Genomic DNA, 16,895 nt, shown 5'->3' with positions numbered 1-16,895 from the left:
CTGATATTAGATGAAATTGTCAACCCTGTTACCGTCAACCCTGTTACTTAATTTGGCACTTAATAGACACTTACCATAGTAATTTTTTATTTAACCTTTTGAGATGAGAAAATGTGTTTTTAATGAAGTTCAACATGTGCTCTTTATGACAGAATTATAATATTAGGTGAAATCAAACGTTGTTTTTTTTACCAAGTTACACTTCTCTCAAAGGCACCGAATTGGTGGAACGACCCAGTAGCTATCACCACATATAGTAGCTCTGTGTAGTGTCCACTTGGCTGGGTTTGGTCTCTGAGGAGGAGGACACCTCTTTGTCCTTCTCACTGTCTACCTCCCACAGGTTGATGAGGGGAGGGTAGAGCTCATTGAGTGGGATGGAGGATGTTTTCTGCATGTACTTTTTCAGGGAGTGATTGTAGTTTTTCCTCTTCCACCACTTGGCAATGTACACAGCCATAGAGGCCAGGCTGATGATGCCGAATATGGTTCCCATGACAGCTGCGAAAGCAGTGTTAGTGCCTTGGTCGGATATCTCCACAGCAAAGGCTGCGTGCTTCGTTGTGACGTTGACACAGGACTTCTGCGTCTGCTGGTGGATGTTGGAGACGGTGAGACACACCTCATACTCGGTGGCAGGCTGTAGGTGTGTGAGGTTATACTCATGGACATCCACCGGGACCCTGGCTGTGTAGGTGATGTGGGGATTGTCTATCTTCATGGTGGCAGATGACCACTTGAGGTTGGAGGTCATGACATTGGAGTTGACCTTCCAGGAGACAAGGATAGAGTGGGACTCAGTCTGCTTCACATAGATCTTCATCAGCTGGGTGCTGTCTAAGAGAGTACCATTCACCCTAACAGCAGTCACCCGAGTGTCTGCCCCCTCAACATTTTGTGCCACACAGGTGTACCTGCCAGAGTCCTCTACCTGGATGTGAGAGATGCGCAGCGTTCCTTCGCTACTGAGGCTGTACTTCTCAGACATGGTGTCCATCATCACCTTGTTCCCCATGGGCGTGACCCAGTAGATCTCCGGTTCGGGCTGGGACATGGCTCGGCAGTCCAGATCCACAGTCATGCCGATGTCCAGGTTCAGGTGGTTGGGAAATGTGTCGTGGGAGATCATCGGCAGGCACTGCTCCGCTGAGTCCTGCTGGAGCACCTCCCTCACATGCTGCCCTCTGACCTCGGCTGGCATGGCACAGAGCATGGAGAGGGGCTCCATGAAGCGGATGCTGGTCTTGTTGGAGCTCATCCACTGGATGACGCAGTCGCATCGCATGGGGTTGCTGTGGATACTGATCTCACGCAGGTTGGGCAGGAAGTCCACAGTGGACTGGTAGAGGGCGTTAAGGGCATTGTTGTTCAACATGAGACTCTCCAAGGCGGGGAGGTCACGGAAGGCCTGGCGGTTCACGTAGGAGAACTTGGGGTTGTTAGTGGCTTCCAGCTTGGTGAGCTCAGGGAGGTTATCGAGGGCAAAGCGGTCAATGCAGGCCAGCTCCCCCATGTTGTTAATGCCCAGCTCTTTCAGCCTCAGCATGTTCTTCAAGTCCCCCTCTTGAATTTTGTGCACAGGGTTTTTGTTCAAGTCCAAGAACTTGAGGTTAGGTAGTTTCTGAAGAGCGTTTTGAGGAACTCTGACTAGCTTATTGTCGTAGAAGGAGAGACTCTCTAGGTTATCTAGTCCCACAAAGGCATTTCCAGGAATGTCTGTTAAATCCATTCCAGCCAGAACCAAACTTCTCAGGTTTACAAGAGGCTTGAAGTTAAACTCCAGAATGCCAACTATAGGGTTTTCCCCGATCATGAGGATCTCCAGATTGGGCGTGGACTCAAACCAGCGGCTGTCGATGGCCTTGAGCCTGTTAGAGTTTAGATGGAGCCTGAGCAGGTTGTGCAGGCCAGAGAGGGCATTGGGGGAGATAATGTTGATCTGGTTATGGTTGATGTAGAGCTCTTGCAGGTTGCTGAGGTCCTGCAGGCAGTAGTCAGGCATCTCAATGATCTGGTTCTCCTCCAGGTGCAGGGTGGTGAGCTGGGACATGTTGCTGAGGCCCACGTCACGGATGCTGCTGAAGTTGTTCTGAGACAGGTCCAACTCTGTCAGGTTGTATAGCTGCTCCAGTTCCTCACTGGTCCTGGCGATGTAGTTGCTCTGCAGGAGGAGCACCTGCGTGTCACTGGAGAGGTTGCCTGGGATGCGTGTGAGACGGAGATCGTTGCAGTCCACCGTCGTGGCTTCTCTGTAGGTGGACTGAGGGGTGAACCAGGGTCGGATCTCGCACACACACTGCTGGGGACAATCATTATCTCTCTGGATGGAGGATAGTCCAACGGACGACAGAATCAGGCCAGTGAACAACTGGCCTAGTAGACAGTAGATAAACCTCCCTCTAGCCATGCTGTCTGTCTGCGTTCACCTGTCTAAACCCACAGGGTTGGACACCAGAAGGGGTAAATGAACTTGGAGGGAGTTGTGTGATTGTCATTAACCAGAGGGGGTGTTGACTTGTAGTTGTATCCCTCTGAAATGATCCAGACAGAAAAATATGCACAGGGGGTTCCAATGAAACAGTTCCAGTGTTACAGTGAGTCTCCCACTGTTCAGAGTTTTTCTTTCATCAATACCTCAGGACTGCAAGGTGAGTCTGTAAAACAAAGACAAAAAAAATGCAAAAAAAGACTGAGTCACTATAGTTTAGTTTAACACAAGGACACAAAGGAGCACAAATAGCATAACAAAATGATATGTATGAGACCAAGGGAGTTGATGAAAACTATTGTCAGGGGTATATGTAAGGGTACACTATATCATACGTCCAGTCACATAATACTACCGAAAGTTACATGTCAGTCATGTTAAATAAAACATGATTGTAACACAGCTCCTGATGATGTTGAGAGCAAACCTTCTGTTTACATCTTCATCTGAGAGATTGTTAATATGAATTATGCAGCATCATCAGTTATGAGGAAAAATGTGAAATCAGCTCCTTTTAATGCATGCACAATAATACAAAAAACACCCATCAGGACTTGTATACTTGGACAAAGATCAAATTCCATTGAGTGCTTTCATCTATCCAATAGGCCCATCAGGAATAGATCATTAGCTTCTTCACTCATCATTAAATACTCTGAGATACGTAAGTATAAAAAAATAAAAAGTTCCTAGATTATTAATGAAGGGTCCACTGTGTCCTATTTTTGGTACAGAAATATGATGGATTTCTTTGAACATATTTAGGGTGTTTCTGAGAGAAGCCTTCAGTGTGCATTGCAAGTACAGCATTTTGTAGAGCATACCTCTTCGGCCTCAACAGTCACTTATTCAAATAAATTGTAATAATCCAGAATGATTTTTATCCAAGGACAGAGATTTTAGGAGAAGGACTTGTGAAGCCAGAATCTGGCCCAACGGTCTAGTCTGGAGAAGAGCAGCTCATAACAGGAGCACCAGGCATCTGCCATCCCATATAGCACTACAGTTCTGACTCTAACAAATGGGCCACAATACCTTTAAACCTAAAATCTACTTTTATTGTGCTAATGTTCTTCAGAATAAGGATTTCACTGACTATTGAGTTGGTTTCTAAGCTTTTGCTACCGTCACTTAAGATTTTTAGAAACGTCGCCGGACGTCCGGTAAGGGACCGTACATTTGCAATGGGACTTTTTTCACTAACCATATGGCTCCCGTAAAATAGTTCCCTTAAGGTATGTTAGGGATTTTCCAGGGGAGAGGCTGGCACATATGCACACTTGAGCAACTACAAAGCTCTGTAATTGAGTTCTGAAAGTGGCATGTGGAAATCAATAAGTACTGATTCCTCCCTGAAACTACTGAAGCATTAGGACCATTTGAAATGAGAAGTGGGTTTACATTAGTGCTTTACTCTGAGTACCAACCTTTCCTGTATATGTAGTAAACGTATATAATGAAGAGGTGGGAATCAGAAAGGTCTGCCACCATATCCAGGCTAGCTGTCTCTACCGTGGCGGAGTCCTGTATGGCATTATAATCTGAGCAACACTTAAGAAATCCCCTAACCTAATTAGGTGAATTTACTGAGGGCGTATCCCTTTCCATGGAAGAGACATACATTAGTACTGCAGTTCCATAGGCCTTACAACCAAACAACATCTGTGATCAACACTCACTTAAGAAGATATTGCTAAGAGGCTTTGAAAGAAGAGAGCTGTGTATTCATCTGAGTGCAAAACTGCCTGGCAACAGAGCAAGGGTAACATGAAACAAGTTCAAGCTCCTCCTGCACAGGGGATTGTTCTCCTGGGACAGAGTGAAATAAGGGGTGAAATACCTGTAATACAGACATGTTTCTTAAGCTAAGGCAGAGTGAGTGGTTAAGATTGACTTGACCCATCAGGATTAGCGGAGTCAGAAATCAGTCTGAGGAAATGTAACCCTCAGGAGAGATACAGATAACTGTGTTCTTTAACTACAAATGGCTATAACCTCATGTTTATTCACTGTTTATAAACAGCCATTACTGATAGGCTTAAATAGGCTTAGATGTAGTCCACAGTGCATCAAAAATACAGCAAAGGATGCCTTACTTCCAAAAGGAAATTGCAGTAAAATAAATCAAGTTGCTAAATCCTGAGGTTTTAGGGCAAGGATCATCAACTAGGTTCAGATATAATATTTTACTAAAACATAATAATTTAAAACCTTGCTTACATTTGTATACAATCCCATGTGTCTATCTATTATGTGTGGAACAGATTTCCAAAAATTAAAATAACTTGGAGCTGATTTCCTGGTGTTTTTGCAGTATTTCATATCAACAATGAAAATAAAAATAAACAACTTCATAAATGCTGGACAACTTCAGCATATAAAATATAAATAAAACCACGAGTGGGCCGCCAGTTGGGGAACCCTGTTTTAGAGGATTAAAAATATGTTCACTGGACCCTAAAATGTTTAACAAACTTTGGATAAAGGATTCCCAGTGATACCATTGTTTTAAATTTGACATCTATGTTTACTTTTACAGTAGTTAATTATGCATTCTCTCACATGCCTCCATTTAATCTGAGATTCTGTCCATGACTCCAAACCACATTAGAGATGGGACCATTTCAGTGTGAGAGATTACATTTACGAGGGCATCATTTCATCTAAGACTTTGTATTCCAAACAAAGGCTTTAGTTTAAATATTATCATTAAGCTTCAAATGAAGGTCTAAGCCAAAGATTAAACCCATAGATTAATGGGGACTTTTGAGACAGCATAACTTAAATCCAATTGTCACGTTCTGACCTTAGTTCTTTTGTTATTTCGTTGTTTTTGTATGGTCAGGGCGTGAGTTGGTCTATCTATGTTCGTTTTTCTATGTTGGTTTTTGCGTTTGGCCTGGTATGATTCTCAATCAGAGGCAGGTGTCGTTAGTTGTCTCTGATTGAAAATCATACTTAGGTAGCCTTTTTCCACCTGTGTTTCGTGGGTGTTTATTTTCTGTCTTTGTGTATGTTCACCAGACAGGACTGTTTCGTTTCGTGTATTCTCGTTTATCGTTAGTTTTGTTGTTTTGTTAGTATTTCGGTTTTCATTAAAAGGAATATGAATACTCACCACGCTGCAGTTTGGTCCTCCTCTCTTTCTCCTAACGACGAGCGTTACACCAATATAGACTCAACCACCAATTTTTTGGTTTATTTTATGCTCTCATAGGTTCCCTTGACAACAGTCCAAACCAGTGTAAACAAAACCAATGTTGGTGTTTCCATTTTGAAATGTCGGACAGAGATAACAGTGACATTTATCACAAGTATCAAAATAGTTATATTTGAAACATTTCAGTTTTACAAGGGGGGGGTGACATTTAACAAATGTATATGAAAGTCTAAGTGGGGTGGGAGTATCATTAGTGTCTGGAACCATGACAATACAGTTGAAGAGAGCTTGTGAACTTTGCAGATGCTGTATTAATAAACAGCTGTAAAGCTGCGTTGAGACTACCCTGACACAGCATTGAGCCCACAGAGGGCTCAGAGCCAGAGAAAACCAAGGATGCGGAGGAAACCAGCCTTGAAACCTGACCTCCATATCCACACATCAGGGGGAACAAAACAACACAACATGGAAAGAAACTGTCACGAACGTCGTAATCCTCCTCGTCTGAGGAGGAGTAAGGATCGGACCAAAGCGCAGCGTGGTTTGATGAATACATACTTAATTTAATTAACGAAGACAAAAACAACTAAACAAACTTACAAAACAACAAAACGAACGTGACGCTATATAACAAAAGTGCAGACACAAGCAACCAACGTATAGACATAGACAATAACCCACAACCCACAATACCAAACAGGCTACCTAAATATGGTTCCCAATCAGAGACAACGCAAAACACCTGTCTCTGATTGAGAACCATATCAGGCCAAACACAGAAATAGACAAACCAGACAAACAACATAGAATGCCCACACAGATCACACCTTGACCAACCAAAACATAAAACATACAAAGCATACTCTGGTCAGGGTGTGACAGAAACAAAGGTCTTTAGCTTGAATCAGGACAGCCTTTGTATCTTCCAATTGGGTACTTAACCTACTTAACCTTACAGTAGTCACAGTAAACTATGTGATCCTATGGATAAGTGATTTGAAGATCACAGGTGTCTGTAGTACTATTGAGATGGAGTATGTGTATGAATTCATATGGGTTCAATGCTACTTTAGCACAGGACATATAACTGCAAAACTCCCTGGTGTACATGATTCTTGGGGATCTATGGTTCCTGGTATGTACAGTAGTCATAGCTTGCCTGCTGTGACAACAAAAATGGCATGTAAAAACCATGAAATTTATTAATTCTGAGTGAGACACCTTCCATTTTCTATCCAGAAAATTGTCTGTACTTTGTCAAGAACACAAAGTCCACTTCCACCACTTATGGGTCCCATGGAGGGACACATTTCTTTTGCAAAACAGTCTCGAACAAAATGTGTTTTCAACACCAATAAAAAAGTTATTGCGGTCAATGTTACAGAATGATTTTCTATTTCATTTAATAGTTTCCATGTTGGCTTTCATTCGATGTAATCAATTTGAATAGATGGTAATGACAATAATTGTGCTCTCTTTGGTTGCCATAAGGACTGTACTCAGTTTACTATAGGTCTAATAGAAGGGAGGTTGAAGTCACTGCAGATTTACCTTAATCATGCAGTATTGTGTGAGTCTATTCACATTCAGCTAAACTAAACACAGTTATGTAAAGAAAAAAAAAGATCCATTCATACACAGTATTTCAACCAAACCCTAAGAGGACAAGAGCACAATAAATATCTGGTACACAGACACTCAGACTACATATACTATACTAACAACACAGAGTTTTTTGGAATAAATTGTTAGCTATACTCTTGTTATATAGTCATACATTACAATAAAACCTGCATAATCCAACAGAAGAGAATGTCCTGCAACATCTAATAGTTCACTTCACTACAGTACCTCTAGATGTCAGATCAAATAGAATTATGCAAAGAATACATGAATACAAACTGACAATTGATAAAGATTTGAGTTACAGGATTATTTTTGAATGCTGATGGTTAATGATTTGATTTGTACCCTGGCTGTCAGACACCAGGTCTTTGATATGTGCTGAGGAGTGAAATCCTTTTTTTTCCCAGGAGAAGGGTGTTTACTTTTCCAATCCTATGTACACAGGGCGTAATCCTTCCAGAGATGTGAGCAATAGAAGACATACAATCCGATCACATAATTCTGACATAATAAACATAAACAAGATAAGGCTTCCCTTAGGGAAAACCAAATCAATCTAATAAGTCAATTCTCCACCATCACAAATCGCTCTTCTAAATGGACACTCACACTCAAAGAAAAACTTCCTATGGTGACTTTATGATTAAGTGACAATGAGCAATATAAAATTAGAAAGTAGATTTTCCACACACTCTTTTGGTTCGTTTGAGAAGTGCAAATATAAAGTCCAAGATAAAAAAAAAAGGCTGAATCTGTCATGCTGATTTCTAAAAGCCCATGAACATGTACACCTCTTTAAGAGGCAAACAGTCTGGTGGGCTGGGATTGGCAAAGATAATTGGTAACTACCACAGAGAAGATAAAAAAACCCAGAAAGGATTAAAATAACTATATTCCCCTAAAAGTGTGGTAGAGGTGTAATAGGTTACTACATACAGGAGGGTTAAGGGGGAAAACGTGTGTTGTTTCAGAATACAGTATACAGTAATACAAGCACAGACAGCTGGCTGGCTGAAGACTGAAGTTATGTCCTGCATAAAAGGGTTCAGCTGCTTCATGTCCATAGCATTAACATGAAAAACTGCATATTGATTGTAGTCTAGATTAGAATATGATAAATTCACCTACATCAAACCAAGGACTGATAACTCCTCATTTTAGATCTCTGCAGAGGTAAAAAACTATCTGTGAGACAGGAGTGTTGAGTCTTTCCAGTAATAAGAACACTGTAAAGGGAAGTGTTACCTGAAATGTATGCTTGTATTTGTAGCCTGTGCCCTCCGCACTGAGAAAATACAACAGCAATGTCCAACTACTAAGCCTGAGGGGTTTGGGCCCATAAACCCACTGTAAAAGTTACACTCTGCACAGAATGATTCCTTCAGCAGATTATGAGAACAGAATTAGTTTAACAGCTGCCTAGCATGCACCATGCCTTACCTCTGAGATCCTAATGTGTTGACCCTTTTTACAAGAATAATGGGAGAAGCATGAGCTGCAACACCCTCCACTCCCCGCTCCCCTCCCCTTCCATCCCCAGCCCCCCTCTCCCCAGCCCCAAGGGAACTCTCTTCTCCATGGTGGAGGACATTGTAGTATTCTCAAGTATTCTCAATAACCCTGCCTGGTGGACAGACACACGCACCCTATTATCAGGCCTTTGTCACAGACTGTTCTCACCGCTATGAGTTGAAGGAGTGTGTGTGTGTGTGTGTGTGTGTGTGTGTGTGTGTGTGTGTGTGTGTGTGTGTGTGTGTGTGTGTGTGTGTGTGTGTGTGTGTGTGTGTGTGTGTGTGTGTGTGTGTGTGTGTGTGTGTGTGTGTGTGTGTGTGTGTGTGTGTGTGTGTGTGTGTGTGCTTGTTGGAGGGGGAGTTATGCCCACAGGGTTTACCGAAAGAAAAAAAAGCCAAAACCTTCTTCAGGCACCTTGCCACTCCTCTTCCCCTCCTGATACTTTGTTCTTTGAGTTTTGATAAATGGATGTCCCTGCTGTTCACTGTCTGTTTCTCAAGATCCATCTGACATGAGATTGTAACCCAACATATCACATAGGGCTCCAAACAAGGTCCAGTGTTGTCTTTAGCATCACATCTATTTATTTGACCTGCTGTAAGAAAAGGTCATACTCAACACTTTATTTTTCAGTGTCTATGTCAAACTGCCAACACTGACTGAGGCTCAGTGGGCAAAGTGATGATTTGGTACTTCTAGCACAGGCAACTTGATAACATAGCAACCAATTAATGACAGGGTATAAAACAATGGAACTCTGTATCTAAGTGATACTAACGAATTACAACTTTAACAGACTGACTGATAACACAACTGAACTCCTTAACCCTCCTGCTGTGTTCCGATCGAATTGGACCGATTTACAAGTTTTCTCTCTGAAAAATGTAGTTCATTTAATCTGATTGTCATAAAGTTCCATGACTTTGTCCACACAGGGCATCTGAACACAGAACATACATTTAGATGATTTTCATTACATTTTGGGTGTTTTATTTAACTTGTTCCTGGTCAAAAATGACCGGTCATTAGAAATGATTGGGTGAGACTACAATTAGTGTATAAAATTGAGTTCAAGCACATGCCCATTCACACTCCCTCTCCCAGACCCCCACATGCAGACCCCCACACCCCCACACCCCTCACTCCCCTTCTTGGCTTCCATGGCAACCCCCACGGGAACATTTCCCCAATAGAATATTTTCCCCACGGGAACCACACCTGTTGGGATTCTCACAAACAATGGCAACATTGTTTCAATAATATATAGAACTTCTTGCAACTCTGGTTTATAAAGCTTTTTTGAGGCCTTGCTCACAGTTCATTCTGTGGCAGCACAGTGACCAAACGATATACTGTATGTGAGACTCTTGATACATACTGTAATATATTTGATCATGACACTGGTTAGGAGGAGAGAGTCTTTGTAAACTTTGACACAAAGTAGTCTGTTATAAATAGCACAATATGTTTCATCTGAGTATTTGTTATAGTAAAAATAATCCATGTATTATGCTTTTTATAACTAAAAAACAAGTTCTATGAGCTCAGGTCAATGAGGCCTACAGGCCATAAATAGCAAATAGAAGTTCAAAACTTGTAATGTTCACAAGAACTTAAGTTGGTAAAAAGATCTAACACAACATTAGGTGATAATATATGTATTATTATGGATTTATAATCAGCTATAATGGAGCGGTCATTTTGGACCGGGAACACAGAATGAATTAAACATGAAACGAACACAACAAGAGGGTTTAAACAGTGCCAAAGATACTGTTTCACTACCATAGACTAGCCTTAGTGTTGTTAACACTGTTGAACATACAAAGGGTGAATAAGAAGCTTGTGAGACAACAGTTTGACTTAACCTCAGCTATTACACAGGCGCAACAGCTGCAAAACAGCAGAGGCGTTTCTTAAAATGACAATAGGCTACCTCACTCCCTGCCCCCCTTTACTTGAAGACCTGTCTCTTGTTCGATTTATTCTGCCGATAATGTATATGCAAATCACATTTTTGCAACGTTGCAGCGGTGAGCGGTGCCGCAGGAGGATCAAAGTTTGTTTCCGAGCGTGTTATTTGACGCATTGAGATTGAAAATGTAATATTTCTGATCGGGATATAGCCAAATCACAATAATACAAATGCAGATATAGAAGATGATGCAGATGCAGAGTAGTCGTAGGGCTACTCCTGATTAATTATATAGATAGCCTATAACATAACATTATTATAGAAACCGATTGCCTATTAGTTATTCCTTCGTATAATATTGCCCGTGAGTCTCTCCAACCCATGCACAGAAAGTCCTGTGCCCTTGCAGAGATGCAGTAACGGTAGGTTGTTGGCAAACAAATACCATTTTGTTAGGGAAAATTTTAAATTTCCAGAAAAATTGATAGCATAATAGCTATGACCCCCTGGCCACAACCTTATTGTGGAGGTAAGTGTCCGGCAACAGAGTTCCTGATTCCATAACATTCACATCCACCTGTTCTCATACTACTGCACAATACCTCGAAACAGGATATAGCAGGTACAGAAGAAACATCTTCAGTTTAATATATTCTGACTTTGTTCATGCATTAGTCTAATCTTGACTTTGTTCATGCAAAATAAATCATGTGAAGTATAGGGCTCACCTCATTGAAATGCAAGCCCCTCTCTTCTCAGTTGCATCCCGTATATTTGGACATCAGTAGTTTAAGGTTTGTGCAAATAGCCTTCACCTCTATGCGTCAATAACCTACATACCCAACAAATAAATCAAATAAATACATAGATAGCCTAATCGGATTCCTTCAATATTATCGTGTAAAACATTTCTTAATCTATTCCATTCCATCAGCAACGGGTAGCCTATTTATAGCGGTTTGTCGTTTATATATTCATTCAGGCACGGTTCCCATGTAGGCTAACCTTGAGGAGAGCATGGTGTAGATTGCAGAGACATCCAAACGCTTCGAAACGCCACCTGCAACCTCACTGACTAGTTGTCTGCGGATATTCTACTCTTCGACCGTAACCTAGTCCTCCTCCAAGGAAAATACGAGAACAGCACCTGGCGCTGTCCAAACGAGTCAGCTGCTTCCGATTGGCTGCTGGATGGTGCTGGTCATTCTCGCTCAAGCAGAGCACCATCTGTTCGAGGATTGTTATGTCGCGAACAAAGGCAGGCGCTAGGTCTGCACAGTGGGAGAACGCCAAGGAGGGAGGGTTCTTTTTCTTCATTTTTCTTGTGAGAAAGTCTTCTGCCTGCACCCCCCCCCCCCCCCACACACACCTCTTCCATCCTTGACGTCTGAAATGGTGCTTCTGTTGGGAGACAATGTACCTCTTGGTTTTGTTGTTGTTAAGTTCCTCTAATTAGAGCTGTTTAAAATGCAACCCATTCATTTGTTGCTTTTCTTGCCTGCATGAATAATTGCTCCTTTACCTCTATCGTCCATCCATCTCCTGCTCTCTTTACATCCATCCATCTCCATCCTACATCAATCTTCTGCTCTCTTCTCTTCTTTATAAGAACAAAATTGGCCCCTTTACACTCCAAGCGATCCATGTCATGTTGTATACAGTAGGCCTAAATGTTGTGACGTTTCTGTCAAACAATCCTTACCGTGCTCTGTAAATGTCAAAATTGTCAAATGTATTTTCAAGAAAGTCACTTTACTTGATTTCATGATAAAGCCTTGATGTAAAGTGGCCTGTTCTCCAGAGGTGCTCCAGTGACGCTCCAGAGGTTTTGTGTAATTAGTATGATATGTTTAATTACAAATTTGTAAGCTTTGAAGATCCTGGATTGTATCTTTAAGTGTTCTTCACTTTAAAGCACCATAATCCCAATGCACTCCACCACATTATACAGACGAGACATGCACACTCTTGATATCTAAGGTTTATGACTGGCAAGTGATTTACTACGGTTGAAAGTGAACATGTCAGGTTGAAACTAAAATCATTGCAGGTTTAAAGCTTTAATCCTGAACCTTATCTATCATCTATCTAGGCATAAAAAGACATATGCATTTGTGGACTGATTGACGGGTTAAACATGATACATTAAGGACTGATACCAAGCATTTAACAAAATTACTCTGAGTATTCCTCCTTTCTGGAAGGAGAAACAAAACAGTTTAAGTTGTAGGCTACACCAGGAGGTAGATATTGCAGAATGTGCAAGAGCCATGGTTTCAAAGCGGGGCAGAGGCAGGTGGTGAGAAAAGGTTTTATTTTCACTTCTCCTCCCATGCCCACGTCCATTCGTCCGTCCCTGTCCACAGAGAGAGATGAAGACAGATGGCAAGCTCTGGCCCTGTCAGAGCGAGGCTGCAGTGAAAACACAGGCTGTCTGGAGCTGGATGGGCACAGATGAATTCATCAAATAGGTAGAAGAATGTCAAGAAGAAGCCTGCATCTTGCACCGCTACCCCTCTCTAGGCATATCACGCTGGGATATGTGGACCCTCTCCCTCTCTCTAGGAATATCACGCTGGGATATGTGGACCCTCTCACTCTCTCTAGGCATATCACGCTGGGATATGTGGACCCTCTCACTCTCTCTAGGCATATCACGCTGGGATATGTGGACCCTCTCACTCTCTCTAGGCATATCACGCTGGGATATGTGGACCCTCTCACTCTCTCTAGGCATATCACGCTGGGATATGTGGACCCTGTCACTCTCTCTAGGCATATCACACTGGGATATGTGGACCCTCTCACTCTCTCTAGGCATATCACGCTGGGATATGTGGACCCTGTCACTCTCTCTAGGCATATCACGCTGGGATATGTGGACAGTAATGCTCCAGTAATGATAGACTATTGGGCGAGCGCGCCCTGCTTTAATTCCGGTGATTTGTATTCTCTGTATCGATGCCTGTTATTGATTCCTCCCATTAACTTGTGCATTAAACAGTGTGGTTTATCAGGCCTTGTCAACTGCCCAGAGGATGAGTCTCTGTGAATACCAAAGTCCACATCACATAACCAGCTTCAAAGGAGAGCTTGGGGAGCAGAAACAACAAACACATTTGTGCTCTGTGTCTCAGTTTCTAATACCGCTTGATCTCACAAAGGAACAGCCTCTGGAATGACCAAAATCTCTATCGCTCTCACAGCTGCCAGCTGCAATTGAATGACTGGGTTGTTTTATGGGAAATGTAAGGGGGAGTGAGGGGGAAACTGAAACAGCTCAGAATATGGACTATGTAAGGAATACTTAATAGTAACTAATACTTTTTAAGAGTGCATTGATATACAGATGTAGGATCTTAATTTGAGCCAGTTTGCTACAGCAGGATAATCATCCTGCAGCAACAGGAAATGGAAATGATCATGTGAATTAAAATTAATGGACAGTTTTGAAGGGGTTGATACATTTTTCACAAGGGAAAATCAAGTCTTAAATTTCAAAGTGGAAATTATAAACTTCAGAAGCCTTTTAAAACCTCAAATACGCTAAAAGTTTAAAATGTCCTGCAAGTTATCCTGCAACAGTGTGATTAAATTAAGCTCTGTAGATAGCTGTAAAAACTAAAACAAATAAATCTTAGACTAAACAACACATGTCCGATGATGGACAGTGATAAGACAGAGTGAGATTAATGTGACTGATTGTTGCTCATTTCCAGGATAATGTGTAGAAGTGAGAGGGCCAGTGAGAGAGTCTGATCAGAGTGTGAGTATGATGCCTGGCCAGAGTGACATGGCATTTATCTGTGAGGCAGCAGGGAGGTCAGCCTGTCAGGACCACTGCCCGTCAGCCATGTATGGGCCTACTGACACTTCTCTGAGGAAGCAGGACCAGATGGAGACATTCACTCAGCCTCATCTTGCTGTTATACTGATTAGTAACTACAGATCCAGGGTGAAGGAGCTCAGACACTCCTCCTCTCAGACATGTCAAACATTGTCTTGCTGCAGTATAGTGTGACCTTTCACTCTTGGAACATGACCTCCTCAACATTCAGCAACATGTCTTCACTTGTCTTTCCTGCAACAGAGCACATCCCTGCACTACCCAGACTTGTCTAAAGGTCTGTTCTCCTCTGCATGTCTCTGAAGTCTCCTCCATAATGCAGCACTTTTCTTACCACTGTCGAGCCTCACACCGGCCGCTCTCCTCCACTGGTTGATTGAAGTCTGTTCATATTTCACTCTGAGATAAGAGTGAGAATGTTCAGCAGACATAAGGCAGAGCCTCCGCAGAATATTGAGAGCAACTTGTCCTTTTAATCTGCTAGCTAATGCAGAGGTAGTGCAAATTGCAGATATGCGACTGTTCTGTTCTTTCAACTCCATTTAACGTCCCATCCTTGCTCGTAATAAAGGAAGATTAGGACAGTTTAGACATAACAGCTTTAATGCACTGGCCAATAGAAAAGAAGGTTAGACTATCCTCTCATCTAATAATGGCGCCGGAAGGGATGGCTGCCGTTTTACAGGCTCCTAACCAACTGTGCTATTTTGTTTGTTTTTTTCGCATTGTTTGTAACTCATTTTGCACATAATGTTGCTGCTACCGTCTCTTATGACCGAAAAGAGCTTCTCGACATCAGAACAGTGATTACTCACCTCGAACTGGACAGAGATGTTTTCTTTAATGAGTCTGACGCGAAGGATATACTGCTTTGTCTAGACAAGGCCCAAATCCCCGTCCTCCGCGTGAAGAAAAGACAGAAAAAAAGGCGGAGGATGGCGGGTGCCTTGTAAGAATTTGCAGGTGAGTAGGTAAACCACCACTACCCTCCATATTACTGGCCAACATGCAATCATTGGGGAAAAAAACTGGATGATCTACGATTAAGACTATCCTACCAACGGGACATTTAAAAACTGTAATATCTTATGTTTCACCGTGAGGTAACTAATTGACGACACAGATAATATAGAGCTGGCTGGCATCTCCGTGCATCGGTAGGACAGAGCAGCTACATCTGGTAAGGCGATGGGCGGGGGTGTTTGTCTATTTGTCAATAACTGCTGGTGCGCAATGTCTAATATTAAAGAAGTCTCGAGGCATTGCTCGCCTCAAGTAGAATACCTCTTAATGTGCTGTCGACCACACTATCTACCAAGAGAGTTCTCTTCCATATTATTCGTATCTGTCTATTTACCACCATAAACCGATGATGGCACTAAGACCGCACTCAACAAGCTGTATAAGGCCATAAGCAAACAAGAAAATGCTCATCCAGAAGCGGTGTTCCTAGTGGCCAGGGATGTTAATGCAGGCAAACTTAAATCCATTTTACCTAATTTCTACCAGAATGTCACATGTGCAACCAGAGGGGAAAAAACTCCAGACCACCTTTACTCCACACACAGAGATGCATACAAAGTTCTCCCTCGCCCTCCATTTGGCAAATCTGACCATAATTATATTCTCCTGATTCCTGCTTACAAGAAAAAACTAAAGCACAAAGTACCAGTGACTCTCTCAAAACGGAAGTGTTCAGGTGACGCGATGCTACGCTATAGGACTGTTTTGCGAGCACAGACTGGAATATGTTCTGGGATTCATCCAACTGCATTGAGGAATATACCATCTCAGTCACCGGCTTCATCAATAAGTGCATTGATGACGTTGTCCCCACAGTAACCGTGCGTACAAATCCGAACCAGAAGCCATGGATTACAGGCAACATTCGCACTGATCTAAAGGCTAGAGCTGCCGCTTTCAAGGAGCGAGACACTAATCCGGATGCTTAAAATAAATCCTTCTATGCCCTCAGATAAACCATCAAAAAGGCAAAGTGTCAATATAGGACTGTGGCAGGGCTTGAAAACTATTACGGACTACAAAGGGAAACCCAGCCACGAGCTGCCCAGTGAAACGAGCCTATGAGACGAGCTAAATGCCTTTTATGCTTGCTTTGAGGCAAACAACACTGAAGCACGCATGAGAGCACTAGCTGTTCCGGGCGACTGTGTGATCACGCTCTCCGTAGCCGATGTGAGCAAGACCTTTAAACAGGTCAACATTCACAAAGCATGCAAAAACCAACTGGCAAGTGTCTTCACTGACATTTTCAACCTCTCCCTGACTGAGTCTTTAATACCTACATGCTTCAAACAGGCCACCATAGTCCCTGTGCCCAAGAAAG

The 16,895-nt window shown here is 42.4% G+C and overlaps 1 protein-coding gene across 1 annotated transcript; it reads right to left on the bottom strand.

Annotated features, from left to right (window-relative positions):
• Positions 1–244: 244 nt before the first annotated feature.
• On the bottom strand, positions 245–2,407 carry LOC120024889 (leucine-rich repeat neuronal protein 1-like). Its single transcript, XM_038969239.1, has one exon. It carries the CDS (start codon positions 2,405–2,407, stop codon positions 245–247), a length of 2,163 nt encoding a protein of 720 aa, XP_038825167.1.
• Positions 2,408–16,895: the final 14,488 nt, after the last annotated feature.

Source organism: Salvelinus namaycush, chromosome 2 (genome assembly GCF_016432855.1).
Source record: "Salvelinus namaycush isolate Seneca chromosome 2, SaNama_1.0, whole genome shotgun sequence".
Lineage (NCBI taxonomy): Eukaryota > Metazoa > Chordata > Actinopteri > Salmoniformes > Salmonidae > Salvelinus > Salvelinus namaycush.
Note: the sequence above shows the minus strand (reverse complement) of the source record. Positions and strands in the feature narration are given on the sequence as shown.